Source organism: Oncorhynchus nerka, linkage group LG26 (genome assembly GCF_034236695.1).
Source record: "Oncorhynchus nerka isolate Pitt River linkage group LG26, Oner_Uvic_2.0, whole genome shotgun sequence".
Classification (NCBI taxonomy): domain Eukaryota; kingdom Metazoa; phylum Chordata; class Actinopteri; order Salmoniformes; family Salmonidae; genus Oncorhynchus; species Oncorhynchus nerka.
The window spans coordinates 49,346,390-49,363,038 of record NC_088421.1 but is presented as its reverse complement, the minus strand read 5'-3'; the positions used below and the strand labels follow the sequence as shown (position 1 = coordinate 49,363,038).

At 46.1% G+C, this 16,649-nt stretch overlaps 1 protein-coding gene across 1 annotated transcript in view; it reads left to right on the top strand.

The window, feature by feature from the left end:
- The window catches only part of LOC135564910 (4-aminobutyrate aminotransferase, mitochondrial-like), a 73,162-nt gene that overhangs the window by 26,459 nt on the left and 30,054 nt on the right, over positions 1-16,649 (top strand). Inside the window, exons 2-3 of the mRNA XM_065010996.1 lie at positions 4,083-4,216; positions 7,630-7,727. Of these exons, the coding sequence (XP_064867068.1) occupies positions 4,147-4,216; positions 7,630-7,727 (168 nt within the window). The 5' untranslated portion in view covers positions 4,083-4,146. The remainder of the gene's footprint in view (positions 1-4,082; positions 4,217-7,629; positions 7,728-16,649) is intronic.

Sequence of the window (16,649 nt, the reverse complement as noted above, 5' to 3'; positions counted from 1 at the left end):
GATTTATACAGTTTATATAACCTGGGGATTTATACAGTTCATACCACCTGGGGATTTATACCACCTGGGGATTTATACAGTTAACATCACCTGGGGATTTATACAGTTAATACCACCTGGGGATTTATACAGTTAATACCACCTGGGGATTTATACAGTTAATACCACCTGGGGATTTATACAGTTAATACCACCTGGGGATTTATACAGTTTATACAACCTGGGGATTTATACAGTTAATACAACCTGGGGATTTATACAACCTGGGGATTTATACCACCTGGGGATTTATACAGTTAATACAACCTGGGGATTTATACCACCTGGGGATTTATACAGTTTATACCACCTGGGGATGTATACAGTTAATACCACCTGGGGATTTATACAGTTTATACCACCTGGGGATTTATACAGTTAATACCACCTGGGGATTTATACAGTTAATACCACCTGGGGATTTATACAGTTAATACCACCTGGGGATTTATACAGTTTATATAACCTGGGGATTTATACAGTTTATATAACCTGGGGATTTATACAGTTTATATAACCTGGGGATTTATACAGTTTATACCATCTGATATGATTTATACAGTTTATACCACCTGGGGATTTATACAGTTTATACCACCTGGGGATTTATACAGTTTATACCACCTGGGGATTTATACAGTTAATACCACCTGGGGATTTATACAGTTTATACCACCTGGGGATTTATACAGTTTATACCACCTGGGGATTTATACAGTTAATACCACCTGGGGATTTATACAGTTAATACCACCTGGGGATTTATACAGTTAATACCACCTGGGGATTTATACAGTTTATATAACCTGGGGATTTATACAGTTTATATAACCTGGGGATTTATACAGTTTATACCATCTGATATGATTTATACAGTTTATACCATCTGATATGATTTATACAGTTGATATAACCTGGGGATTTATACAGTTTATACCACCTGATATGATTTATACAGTTTATACCACCTGGGGATTTATACAGTTAATACCACCTGGGGATTTATACAGTTAATACCACCTGGGGATTTATACAGTTAATACCACCTGGGGATTTATACAGTTAATACCACCTGGGGATTTATACAGTTAATACCACCTGGGGATTTATACAGTTAATACCACCTGGGGATTTATACAGTTTATATAACCTGGGGATTTATACAGTTTATATAACCTGGGGATTTATACAGTTTATATAACCTGGGGATTTATACAGTTTATACCATCTGATATGATTTATACAGTTTATACCACCTGGGGATTTATACAGTTTATACCACCTGGGGATTTATACAGTTTATACCACCTGGGGATGTATACAGTTAATACCACCTGGGGATTTATACAGTTTATACCACCTGGGGATTTATACAGTTTATACCACCTGGGGATTTATACAGTTTATACCACCTGGGGATTTATACAGTTTATACCACCTGGGGATTTATACAGTTTATACAACCTGGGGATTTATACAGTTTATACAACCTGGGGATTTATACAGTTTATACCACCTGGGGATTTATACAGTTTATACAACCTGGGGATTTATACAGTTTACACCACCTGGGGATTTATACAGTTAACATCACCTGGGGATTTATATAACCTGGGGATTTATACAGTTTATATAACCTGGGGATTTATACAGTTCATACCACCTGGGGATTTATACCACCTGGGGATTTATACAGTTAACATCACCTGGGGATTTATACAGTTAATACCACCTGGGGATTTATACAGTTAATACCACCTGGGGATTTATACAGTTAATACCACCTGGGGATTTATACAGTTAATACCACCTGGGGATTTATACAGTTAATACCACCTGGGGATTTATACAGTTTATACAACCTGGGGATTTATACAGTTAATACAACCTGGGGATTTATACAACCTGGGGATTTATACCACCTGGGGATTTATACAGTTAATACAACCTGGGGATTTATACCACCTGGGGATTTATACAGTTTATACCACCTGGGGATGTATACAGTTAATACCACCTGGGGATTTATACAGTTTATACCACCTGGGGATTTATACAGTTTATACCACCTGGGGATTTATACAGTTAATACCACCTGGGGATTTATACAGTTAATACCACCTGGGGATTTATACAGTTAATACCACCTGGGGATTTATACAGTTAATACCACCTGGGGATTTATACAGTTTATATAACCTGGGGATTTATACAGTTTATATAACCTGGGGATTTATACAGTTTATATAACCTGGGGATTTATACAGTTTATATAACCTGGGGATTTATACAGTTTATACCATCTGATATGATTTATACAGTTTATACCACCTGGGGATTTATACAGTTAATACCACCTGGGGATTTATACAGTTTATACCACCTGGGGATTTATACAGTTTATACCACCTGGGGATTTATACAGTTTATACCACCTGGGGATTTATACAGTTTATACCACCTGGGGATTTATACAGTTAATACCACCTGGGGATTTATACAGTTAATACCACCTGGGGATTTATACAGTTAATACCACCTGGGGATTTATACAGTTTATATAACCTGGGGATTTATACAGTTTATATAACCTGGGGATTTATACAGTTTATACCATCTGATATGATTTATACAGTTGATATAACCTGGGGATTTATACAGTTTATACCACCTGATATGATTTATACAGTTTATACCACCTGGGGATTTATACAGTTAATACCACCTGGGGATTTATACAGTTAATACCACCTGGGGATTTATACAGTTAATACCACCTGGGGATTTATACAGTTAATACCACCTGGGGATTTATACAGTTAATACCACCTGGGGATTTATACAGTTAATACCACCTGGGGATTTATACAGTTAATACCACCTGGGGATTTATACAGTTTATATAACCTGGGGATTTATACAGTTTATATAACCTGGGGATTTATACAGTTTATAACCTGGGGATTTATACAGTTTATACCATCTGATATGATTTATACAGTTTATACCACCTGGGGATTTATACAGTTTATACCACCTGGGGATTTATACAGTTTATACCACCTGGGGATGTATACAGTTTATACCACCTGGGGATGTATACAGTTAATACCACCTGGGGATTTATACAGTTTATACCACCTGGGGATTTATACAGTTTATACCACCTGGGGATTTATACAGTTTATACCACCTGGGGATTTATACAGTTTATACCACCTGGGGATTTATACAGTTAATACCACCTGGGGATTTATACAGTTTATATAACCTGGGGATTTATACAGTTTATATAACCTGGGGATTTATACAGTTTATACCATCTGAAATGATTTATACAGTTTATACCATCTGATATGATTTATACAGTTGATATAACCTGGGGATTTATACAGTTTATACCACCTGATATGATTTATACAGTTTATACCACCTGGGGATTTATACAGTTAATACCACCTGGGGATTTATACAGTTAATACCACCTGGGGATTTATACAGTTAATACCACCTGATAGGATTTATATAACCTGGGGATTTATACAGTTGATCAAAACCTGATAGGATTTATATAACCTGATAGGATTTTGGGAATGTTTCCAGAACGTTGCAACTATGGTATTAATGAAGCCATTCAGTTTTCCTCAGATGCCTTTTAGTTATCATAACCCCACCCATAACGCCTCCACACACACACACACACACACACACACACACACCTCCACTGTCTGTCTCTGTGCTGCTAACCTCTACACTGTCTGACAGACTTGTTGTGGTGCTGTTGGATGGATTCTCAGTTAAAACCACTGATCTGAGAACTGTACCTTTGCCTTAGTCCTCTCTCTCTCCCTCTCTGTGTGTGTGTGGTGCTGTTGGATGGATTCTCAGTTAAAACCACTGCTCTGAGAACTGTACCTATGCCTTAGTCCTCTCTCTCTCTCTCTCTCTCTCTGTGTGTGTGTCCTCTCTCTCTCTGTGTGTGTGTGTCCTCTCTCTCTCTCTCTGTGTCCTCTGATTGTATATGGCATTTCTCCCTCCTTCAGGTGGCGTGAAGGCAGGTGTTGAGGACTGTCTTTCTCTCTCTGCCTCATTCTGTTGTTCTGAGTCATGGCGACCTCTCTGCTCAGCAGGCAGCTGGTCCTCTCCCTACAGCAGAACCTCAGGCTCACTGCACCAGGTACATGCCGATCACACACTCCCCTCACACACACCGCTCACACACGCCACTCACACACTCCCCTCACACACACACCGCTCACACACACACCGCTCACACACACGCCGCTCACACACAAGGCTCACACACGCCGCTCACACACTCCGCTCACACACTCCGATCACACACTCCCCTCACACACACCGCTCACACACGCCACTCACACACTCCCCTCACACACACACCGCTCACACACACTCCGCTCACACACACCGCTCAGACACACGCCTCTCACACACGCCGCTCACACACGCCGCTCACACACACCGCTCACACACACACATAAGAGGTAGTAGGAACAGTAGTGTGTACAGGTTATGGTTATGTCTGTTAGAGGTAATATCTATATGCAATCAGCTAATGCTCTATTCCAGTTATATCACTGTTTGGTGTATACACACACACACACACACATATATACACTGGTAGAAATGTCACACTACTGACCTTGCTGCTGTTCCCTGTAGCCAACAGTCTCTTAATGAGTCAGCTTCCTCAATCATAAAACAGAGGTCACCTACATGGTTAAGACAGACTAATGATATAACCCTGTAGCCAGACAGACTAATAATATCACCCTGTGACCAGACAGACTAATGATATCACCCTGTGGCCAGACAGACTAATGATATAACCCTGTGGCCAGACAGACTAATGATATAACCCTGTGGCCAGACAGACTAATGATATCACCCTACATGCCCTGTGGCCAGACAGACTAATGATATCACCCTACATACCCTGTGGCCAGACAGACTAATGATATCACCCTACATGCCCTGTGGCCAGACAGACTAATGATATCACCCTACATACCCTGTGGCCAGACAGACAAATGATATCACCCTACATACCCTGTGGCCAGACAGACTAATGATATCACCCTGTGGCCAGACAGACTAATGATATCACTCACCCTACATACCCTGTGGCCAGACAGACAAATGATATCACCCTGTGGCCAGACAGACTAATGATATCACTCACCCTACATACCCTGTGGCCAGACAGACAAATGATATCACCCTACATACCCTGTGGCCAGACAGACTAATGATATCACCCTACATACCCTGTGGCCAGACAGACTAATGATATCACCCTACATGCCCTGTGGCCAGACAGACTAATGATATCACCCTACATGCCCTGTGGCCAGACAGACTAATGATATCACCCTACATACCCTGTGGCCAGACAGACTAATGATATCACCCTACATGCCCTGTGGCCAGACAGACTAATGATATCACCCTACATACCCTGTGGCCAGACAGACTAATGATATCACCCTGTGGCCAGACAGACTAATGATATCACTCACCCTACATACCCTGTGGCCAGACAGACAAATGATATCACCCTACATACCCTGTGCCCAGACAGACTAATGATATCACCCTACATACCCTGTGGCCAGACAGACTAATGATATCACCCTATGTACCCTGTGGCCAGACAGACTAATGATATCACCCTACATAATGACATCACCCTACATACCCTGTGGCCAGACAGACAAATGATATCACCCTACATACCCTGTGCCCAGACAGACTAATGATATCACCCTACATACCCTGTGGCCAGACAGACTAATGATATCACCCTACATACCCTGTGGCCAGACAGACTAATGACATCACCCTACATACCCTGTGGCCAGACAGACTAATGACATCACCCTACATACCCTGTGGCCAGACAGACTAATGACATCACCCTACATACCCTGTGGCCAGACAGACTAATGATATCACCCTACATACCCTGTGGCCAGACAGACTAATGACATCACCCTACATACCCTGTGGCCAGACAGACAAATGATATCACCCTACATACCCTGTGCCCAGACAGACTAATGATATCATCCTACATACCCTGTGCCCAGACAGACTAATGATATCACCCTATGTACCCTGTGGCCAGACAGACTAATGATATCACCCTACATAATGACATCACCCTACATACCCTTTGGCCAGACAGACTAATGATATAACCCTACATACCCTATTGCCAGACAGACTAATGATATCACCCTATATACCCTGTGGCCAGACAGCCTAATGATTTAACCCTACATACCCTGTGGCCAGACAGACTAATGATTTAACCCTACATACCCTGTGGCCAGACAGACTAATGATATCACCCTATATACCCTGTGGCCAGACAGCCTAATGATTTAACCCTACATACCCTGTGGCCAGACAGACTAATGATTTAACCCTACATACCCTGTGGCCAGACAGACTAATGATATCACCCTGTGGCCAGACAGACTAATGATATCACCCTACATACCCTGTGGCCAGACAGACTAATGATATCACCCTGTGGCCAGACAGACTAATGATATCACCCTACATACCCTGTGGCCAGACAGACTAATGATATCACCCTACATACCCTATGGCCAGACAGACTAATGATATCACCCTACATACCCTGTGGCCAGACAGACTAATGATATAACCCTGTGGCCAGACAGACTAATGATATCACCCTACGTACCCTGTGGCCAGACAGACTAATGATATCACCCTGTGGCCAGACTTACTAATGATATCACCCTGTGGCCGGACAGACTAATGATATCACCCTGTGGCCAGACAGACTAATGATATCACCCTACGTACCCTGTGGCCAGACAGACTAATGACATCACCCTACATACCCTATGGCCAGACAGACTAATGATATCACCCTACATACCCTGTGGCCAGACAGACTAATGATATCACCCTGTGGCCAGACAGACTAATGATATCACCCTGCATACCCTGTGGCCAGACAGGCTAATGATATCACCCTACATACCCTGTGGCCAGACAGACTAATGATATCACCCTGTGGCCAGACAGACTAAAATATCACCCTGTGGCCAGACAGACTAATGATATCGCCCTGCATACCCTGTGGCCAGACACACTAATGGTATCACCCTGCATACCCTGTGGCCAGACAGACTAATGATATCACCCTACATACCCTGTGGCCAGACAGACTAATGATATCACCGTACATACCCTGTGGCCAGACAGACTAATGGTATCACCCTACATACCCTGTGGCCAGACAGACTAATGGTATCACCCTGTGGCCAGACAGACTAATGGTATCACCCTGTGGCCAGACAGACTAAAGATATAACCCTGTGGCCAGACAGACTAATGATATAACCCTGCATACCCTGTGGCCAGACAGACTAATGATATAACCCTGCATACCCTGTGGCCAGACAGACTAATGATATAACCCTGTGGCCAGACAGACAGGAACTAAGGCTGATACGGCATAACATAATGGAGGGTTTGTCCTTGTCTAAGGTTAAGATGAAGTGTGTGTGTGTGTGTGTGTGTGGACAGGCTGCAGGTATGCGAGTAAGGCAGCAGCTAAGACTCAGATGGAGTTTGAATACGACGGGCCCTCCATGAAGACCGAGGTCCCAGGACCCCGTTCCAAGGTACTGAACCACACAGAGTCCCTGTACGTCACTAACAGCACCATGGACCAGTAGGAACTATAGCTGTCTGTTAACAGGTACTGAACCACACAGAGTCACTAACAGCACCATGGACCAGTAGGAACTATAGCTGTCTGTTAACAGGTACTGAACCACACAGAGTCCCTGTAGGCCACTAACAGCACCATGGACCAGTAGGAACTATAGCTGTCTGTTAACAGTTACTGAACCACACAGAGTCACTAACAGCACCATGGACCAGTAGGAACTATAGCTGTCTGTTAACAGGTACTGAACCACACAGAGTCCCTGTACATCGATAACAGCATCATGGACCAGTAGGAACTATAGCTGTCTGTTAACAGGTACTGAACCACACAGAGTCACTAACAGCACCATGGACCAGTAGGAACTATAGCTGTCTGTTAACAGGTACTGAACCACACAGAGTCACTAACAGCACCATGGACCAGTAGGAACTATAGCTGTCTGTTAACAGGTACTGAACAGAATAGACCACTATGGAGGGAATAGACCAGGGCACTATGGAGGGAATAGGCTGCATTAGACCAGGGCACTATGGAGGGAATAGGCTGCATTAGACCAGGGCACTATGGAGGGAATAGACTGCATTAGACCAGGACACTATGGAGGGAATAGACTGCATTAGACCAGGGCACTATGGAGGGAATAGACTGCATTAGACCAGGACACTATGGAGGGAATAGACTGCATTAGACCAGGACACTATGGAGGGAATAGATCAGGGCACTATGGAGGGAATAGACTGCATTAGACCAGGGCACTATGGAGGGAATAGGCTGCATTAGACCAGGACACTATGGAGGGAATAGACTGCATTAGACCAGGACACTATGGAGGGAATAGACTGCATTAGACCAGGGCACTATGGAGGGAATAGACCAGGGCACTATGGAGGGAATAGACTACACTAGACCAGGACACTATGGAGGGAATAGGCTGCATTAGACCAGGACACTATGGAGGGAATAGACTGCATTAGACCAGGGCACTATGGAGGGAATAGACTGCACTATGGAGGGAATAGACTGCATTAGACCAGGACACTATGGAGGGAATAGACTGCATTAGACCAGGACACTATGGAGGGAATAGACTGCATTAGACCAGGGCACTATGGAGGGAATAGGCTGCATTAGACCAGGGCACTATGGAGGGAATAGACTGCATTAGACCAGGGCACTATGGAGGGAATAGACTGCATTAGACCAGGGCACTATGGAAGGAATAGGCTGCATTAGACCAGGGCACTATGGAGGGAATAGACTGCATTAGACCAGGGCACTATGGAGGGAATAGACCAGGGCACTATGGAGGGAATAGACTGCATTAGACCAGGGCACTATGGAGGGAATAGACTGCATTAGACCAGGGCACTATGGAGGGAATAGGCTGCATTAGACCAGGGCACTATGGAGGGAATAGACTGCATTAGACCAGGGCACTATGGAGGGAATAGACTGTATTAGACCAGGGCACTATGGAGGGAATAGACTGCATTAGACCAGGGCACTATGGAGGGAATAGACTGCATTAGACCAGGGCACTATGGAGGGAATAGGCTGCATTAGACCAGGTCACTATGGAGGGAATAGACTGCATTAGACCAGGGCACTATGGAGGGAATAGACTGTATTAGACCAGGGCACTATGGAGGGAATAGACTGCATTAGACCAGGACACTATGGAGGGAATAGACTGCATTAGACCAGGGCACTATGGAGGGAATAGACTGCATTAGACCAGGGCACTATGGAGGGAATAGACTGCATTAGACCAGGGCACTATGGAGGGAATAGACCAGGGCACTATGGAGGGAATAGACTGTATTAGACCAGGGCACTATGGAGGGAATAGACTGCATTAGACCAGGGCACTATGGAGGGAATAGACTGCACTATGGAGGGAATAGACTGCATTAGACCAGTACACTATGGAGGGAATAGGCTGCATTAGACCAGGGCACTATGGAGGGAATAGACTGCATTAGACCAGGGCACTATGGAGGGAATAGACTGCATTAGACCAGGGTACTATGGAGGGAATAGGCTGCATTAGACCAGGGCACTATGGAGGGAATAGACTGCACTATGGAGGGAATAGACTGCATTAGACCAGTACACTATGGAGGGAATAGGCTGCATTAGACCAGGGCACTTTGGAGGGAATAGACTGCATTAGACCAGGGCACTATGGAGGGAATAGACTGCATTAGACCAGGGTACTATGGAGGGAATAGGCTGCATTAGACCAGGGCACTATGGAGGGAATAGACTGCACTATGGAGGGAATAGACTGTATTAGACCAGGGCACTATGGAGGGAATAGACCAGGACACTATGGAGGGAATAGACTGCACTATGGAGGGAATAGGCTACATTAGACCAGGGCACTATGGAGGGAATAGACTGCATTAGACCAGGGCACTATGGAGGGAATAGACTGCATTAGACCAGGGCACTATGGAGGGAATAGACTGCATTATGAAGGGAATAGACTGTATTAGACCAGGGCACTATGGAGGGAATAGACTGCATTAGACCAGGACACTATGGAGGGAATAGACTGCATTAGACCAGGGCACTATGGAGGGAATAGACTGCATTAGACCAGGGCACTATGGAGGGAATAGACTGCATTAGACCAGGGCACTATGGAGGGAATAGACCAGGGCACTATGGAGGGAATAGACTGCATTAGACCAGGGCACTATGGAGGGAATAGGCTGCACTATGGAGGGAAAAGACTGCATTAGACCAGGACACTATGGAGGGAATAGGCTGCATTAGACCAGTGCACTATGGAGGGAATAGACTGTATTAGACCAGGGCACTATGGAGGGAATAGACCAGGGCACTATGGAGGGAATAGACTGTATTAGACCAGGGCACTATGGAGGGAATAGACTGCATTAGACCAGGGCACTATGGAGGGAATAGACTGCACTATGGAGGGAATAGACTGCATTAGACCAGTACACTATGGAGGGAATAGACTGTATTAGACCAGGGCACTATGGAGGGAATAGACTGCATTAGACCAGGGCACTATGGAGGGAATAGACTGCATTAGACCAGGGCACTATGGAGGGAATAGACTGCATTAGACCAGGGCACTATGGAGGGAATAGACTGCATTAGACCAGGGTACTATGGAGGGAATAGGCTGCATTAGACCAGGGCACTATGGAGGGAATAGACTGCACTATGGAGGGAATAGACTGCATTAGACCAGGACACTATGGAGGGAATAGGCTGCATTAGACCAGGGCACTATGGAGGGAATAGACTGCATTAGACCAGGGCACTGTGGAGGGAATAGACCAGGGCACTATGGAGGGAATAGACTGTATTAGACCAGGGCACTATGGAGGGAATAGACTGCATTAGACCAGGGCACTATGGAGGGAATAGACTGCATTAGACCAGGGCACTATGGAGGGAATAGACTGCATTATGAAGGGAATAGACTGTATTAGACCAGGGCACTATGGAGGGAATAGACTGCACTATGGAGGGAATAGACTGTATTAGACCAGGGCACTATGGAGGGAATAGACCAGGGCACTATGGAGGGAATAGACTGCACTATGGAGGGAATAGACTGTATTAGACCAGGGCACTATGGAGGGAATAGACTGCATTAGACCAGGGCACTATGGAGGGAATAGACTGCATTAGACCAGGGCACTATGGAGGGAATAGACTGCATTAGACCAGGGCACTATGGAGGGAATAGGCTGCATTAGACCAGGGCACTATGGAGGGAATAGACTGCATTAGACCAGGACACTATGGAGGGAATAGACTGCATTAGACCAGGGCACTATGGAGGGAATAGACTGCATTAGACCAGGGCACTATGGAGGGAATAGACTGCACTATGGAGGGAATAGGCTGCATTAGACCAGGGCACTATGGAGGGAATAGGCTGCATTAGACCAGGGCACTATGGAGGGAATAGACTGCATTAGACCAGGACACTATGGAGGGAATAGACTGTATTAGACCAGGACACTATGGAGGGAATAGACTGTATTAGACCAGGGCACTATGGAGGGAATAGACTGCATTAGACCAGGACACTATGGAGGGAATAGACTGCATTAGACCAGGACACTGTGGAGGGAATAGACTGCACTATGGAGGGAATAGACTGCATTAGACCAGGGCACTATGGAGGGAATAGACCAGGGCACTATGGAGGGAATAGACTGTATTAGACCAGGGCACTATGGAGGGAATAGACTGCACTATGGAGGGAATAGACTGCATTAGACCAGTACACTATGGAGGGAATAGGCTGCATTAGACCAGGGCACTATGGAGGGAATAGACTGCATTAGACCAGGGCACTATGGAGGGAATAGACTGCATTAGACCAGGGTACTATGGAGGGAATAGGCTGCATTAGACCAGGGCACTATGGAGGGAATAGACTGCACTATGGAGGGAATAGACTGTATTAGACCAGGGCACTATGGAGGGAATAGACCAGGACACTATGGAGGGAATAGACTGCACTATGGAGGGAATAGGCTGCATTAGACCAGGGCACTATGGAGGGAATAGACTGCATTAGACCAGGGCACTATGGAGGGAATAGACTGCATTAGACCAGGGCACTATGGAGGGAATAGACTGCATTAGACCAGGGTACTATGGAGGGAATAGGCTGCATTAGACCAGGGCACTATGGAGGGAATAGACTGCACTATGGAGGGAATAGACTGTATTAGACCAGGGCACTATGGAGGGAATAGACCAGGACACTATGGAGGGAATAGACTGCACTCTGGAGGGAATAGGCTGCATTAGACCAGGGCACTATGGAGGGAATAGACTGCATTAGACCAGGGCACTATGGATGGAATAGACTGCATTAGACCAGGGCACTATGGAGGGAATAGACTGCATTAGACCAGGGCACTATGGAGGGAATAGACTGCATTAGACCAGGGCACTATGGAGGAATAGACTGATGGAGGAATAGACTGTATTAGACCAGGGCACTATGGAGGGAATAGACCAGGGCACTATGGAGGGAATAGACTGCAGTATGGAGGGAATAGACTGTATTAGACCAGGGCACTATGGAGGGAATAGACTGCATTAGACCAGGGCACTATGGAGGGAATAGACTGCATTAGACCAGGGCACTATGGAGGGAATAGACTGCATTAGACCAGGGCACTATGGAGGGAATAGACTGCATTAGACCAGGGCACTATGGAGGGAATAGACTGCATTAGACCAGGGCACTATGGAGGGAATAGACTGCATTAGACCAGGGCACTATGGAGGGAATAGACCAGGGCTGCATTAGACCAGGGCACTATGGAGGGAATAGACTGCATTAGACCAGGGCACTATGGAGGGAATAGACCAGGGCACTATGGAGGAATAGACTGCATGGAGGGAATAGACTGCATTAGACCAGGGCACTATGGAGGGAATAGACTGCATTAGACCAGGACACTATGGAGGGAATAGACTGCATTAGACCAGGGCACTATGGAGGGAATAGACTGCATTAGACCAGGGCACTATGGAGGGAATAGACTGCATTAGACCAGGCACTATGGAGGGAACTGCATTAGACTGCATTAGACCAGGGCACTATGGAGGGAATAGACTGCATTAGACCAGGGCACTATGGAGGGAATAGACTGCATTAGACCAGGGCACTATGGAGGGAATAGACTGCATTAGACCAGGGCACTATGGAGGGAATAGACTGCATTAGACCAGGGCACTATGGAGGGAATAGACCAGGGCACTATGGAGGGAATAGACTGCATTAGACCAGGGCACTATGGAGGGAATAGACCAGGACACTATGGAGGGAATAGACTGCATTAGACCAGGGCACTATGGAGGGAATAGACTGCATTAGACCAGGGCACTATGGAGGGAATAGACCAGGGTACTATGGAGGGAATAGACTGTATTAGACCAGGGCACTATGGAGGGAATATACTGCATTAGACCAGGGCACTATGGATGGAATAGACTGCATTAGACCAGGGCACTATGGAGGGAATAGACTGCATTAGACCAGGGCACTATGGAGGGAATAGGCTGCATTAGACCAGGGTACTATGGAGGGAATAGACTGTATTAGACCAGGACACTATGGAGGGAATAGACTGCATTAGACCAGGGCACTATGGAGGGAATAGACTGCATTAGACCAGGGTACTATGGAGGGAATAGGCTGCATTAGACCAGGGCACTATGGAGGGAATAGACCAGGGTACTATGGAGGGAATAGACTGTATTAGACCAGGGCACTATGGAGGGAATATACTGCATTAGACCAGGGCACTATGGATGGAATAGACTGCATTAGACCAGGGCACTATGGAGGGAATAGACTGCATTAGACCAGGACACTATGGAGGGAATAGACTGTATTAGACCAGGGCACTATGGAGGGAATAGACTGCATTAGACCAGGGCACTATGGAGGGAATAGACTGCATTAGACCAGGACACTGTGGAGGGAATAGACTGCACTATGGAGGGAATAGGCTGCATTAGACCAGGGCACTATGGAGGGAATAGACTGCATTAGACCAGGACACTATGGAGGGAATAGACTGCATTAGACCAGGGCACTATGGAGGGAATAGACTGCATTAGACCAGGGCACTATGGAGGGAATAGACCAGGGCACTATGGAGGGAATAGACTGCATTAGACCAGGGCACTATGGAGGGAATAGGCTGCACTATGGAGGGAATAGACTGCATTAGACCAGGACACTATGGAGGGAATAGGCTGCATTAGACCAGGGCACTATGGAGGGAATAGACTGCATTAGACCAGGGCACTATGGAGGGAATAGACCAGGGCACTATGGAGGGAATAGACTGCATTAGACCAGGGCACTATGGAGGGAATAGACCAGGGCACTATGGAGGGAATAGACTGCACTGTGGAGGGAATAGACTGCATTAGACCAGGACACTATGGAGGGAATAGGCTGCATTAGACCAGGACACTATGGAGGGAATAGACTGCATTAGACCAGGGCACTATGGAGGGAATAGACTGCACTATGGAGGGAATAGACTGCATTAGACCAGGACACTATGGAGGGAATAGACTGCATTAGACCAGGACACTATTGAGGGAATAGACTGCATTAGACCAGGGCACTATGGAGGGAATAGGCTGCATTAGACCAGGACACTATGGAGGGAATAGACTGCATTAGACCAGGGCACTATGGAGGGAATAGACTGCATTAGACCAGGGCACTATGGAGGGAATAGACTGCATTAGACCAGGGCACTATGGAGGGAATAGACTGCATTAGACCAGGGCACTATGGAGGGAATAGACTGCATTAGACCAGGGCACTATGGAGGGAATAGACTGCATTAGACCAGGGCACTATGGAGGGAATAGACCAGGGCACTATGGAGGGAATAGACTGTATTAGACCAGGGCACTATGGAGGGAATAGACCAGGGTACTATGGAGGGAATAGACTGTATTAGACCAGGGCACTATGGAGGGAATAGACTGCATTAGACCAGGGCACTATGGAGGGAATAGACCAGGGTACTATGGAGGGAATAGACTGTATTAGACCAGGGCACTATGGAGGGAATATACTGCATTAGACCAGGGCACTATGGATGGAATAGACTGCATTAGACCAGGGCACTATGGAGGGAATATACTGCATTAGACCAGGGCACTATGGAGGGAATAAGCTGCATTAGACCAGGGTACTATGGAGGGAATAGACTGTATTAGACCAGGACACTATGGAGGGAATAGACTGCATTAGACCAGGGCACTATGGAGGGAATAGACTGCATTAGACCAGGGTACTATGGAGGGAATAGGCTGCATTAGACCAGGGCACTATGGAGGGAATAGACTGCATTAGACCAGGGTACTATGGAGGGAATAGACTGCATTAGACCAGGGCACTATGGAGGGAATAGACTGCATTAGACCAGTACACTATGGAGGGAATAGGCTGCATTAGACCAGGGCACTATGGAGGGAATAGACTGCATTAGACCAGGGCACTATGGAGGGAATAGACTGCATTAGACCAGGGCACTATGGAGGGAATAGACTGCATTAGACCAGGGCACTATGGAGGGAATAGACTGCATTAGACCAGGGCACTATGGAGGGAATAGACTGTATTAGACCAGGGTACTATGGAGGGAATAGACTGCATTAGACCAGGGCACTATGGAGGGAATAGACTGCATTAGACCAGGGCACTGGAGGAATAGGATGAAGGGAATAGAATTAGACCAGGGCACTATGGAGGGAATAGACTGCATTAGACCAGGGCACTATGGAGGGAATAGACTGCATTAGACCAGGGCACTATGGAGGGAATAGACTGCATTATGAAGGGAATAGACTGCATTAGACCAGGGCACTATGGAGGGAATAGACTGCATTAGACCAGGGCACTATGGAGGGAATAGACTGCATTAGACCAGGGCACTATGGAGGGAATAGACTGCATTAGACCAGGGCACTATGGAGGGAATAGACTGCATTAGACCAGGGCACTATGGAGGGGAATTAGACCAGGGCATTAGACCAGGGCACTATGGAGGGAATAGACTGTATTAGACAGGGCACTATGGAGGGAATAGACCAGGGCACTATGGAGGGAATAGACTGCATAGACCAGGGCACTATGGAGGGAATAGACTGCATTAGACCAGGGCACTATGGAGGAATAGACTGCATTAGACCAGGGCACTATGGAGGGAATAGACTGCATTAGACCAGGGCACTATGGAGGGAATAGACTGCATTAGACCAGGGCACTATGGAGGGAATAGACTGCATTAGACCAGGGCACTATGGAGGGAATAGACTGCATTAGACC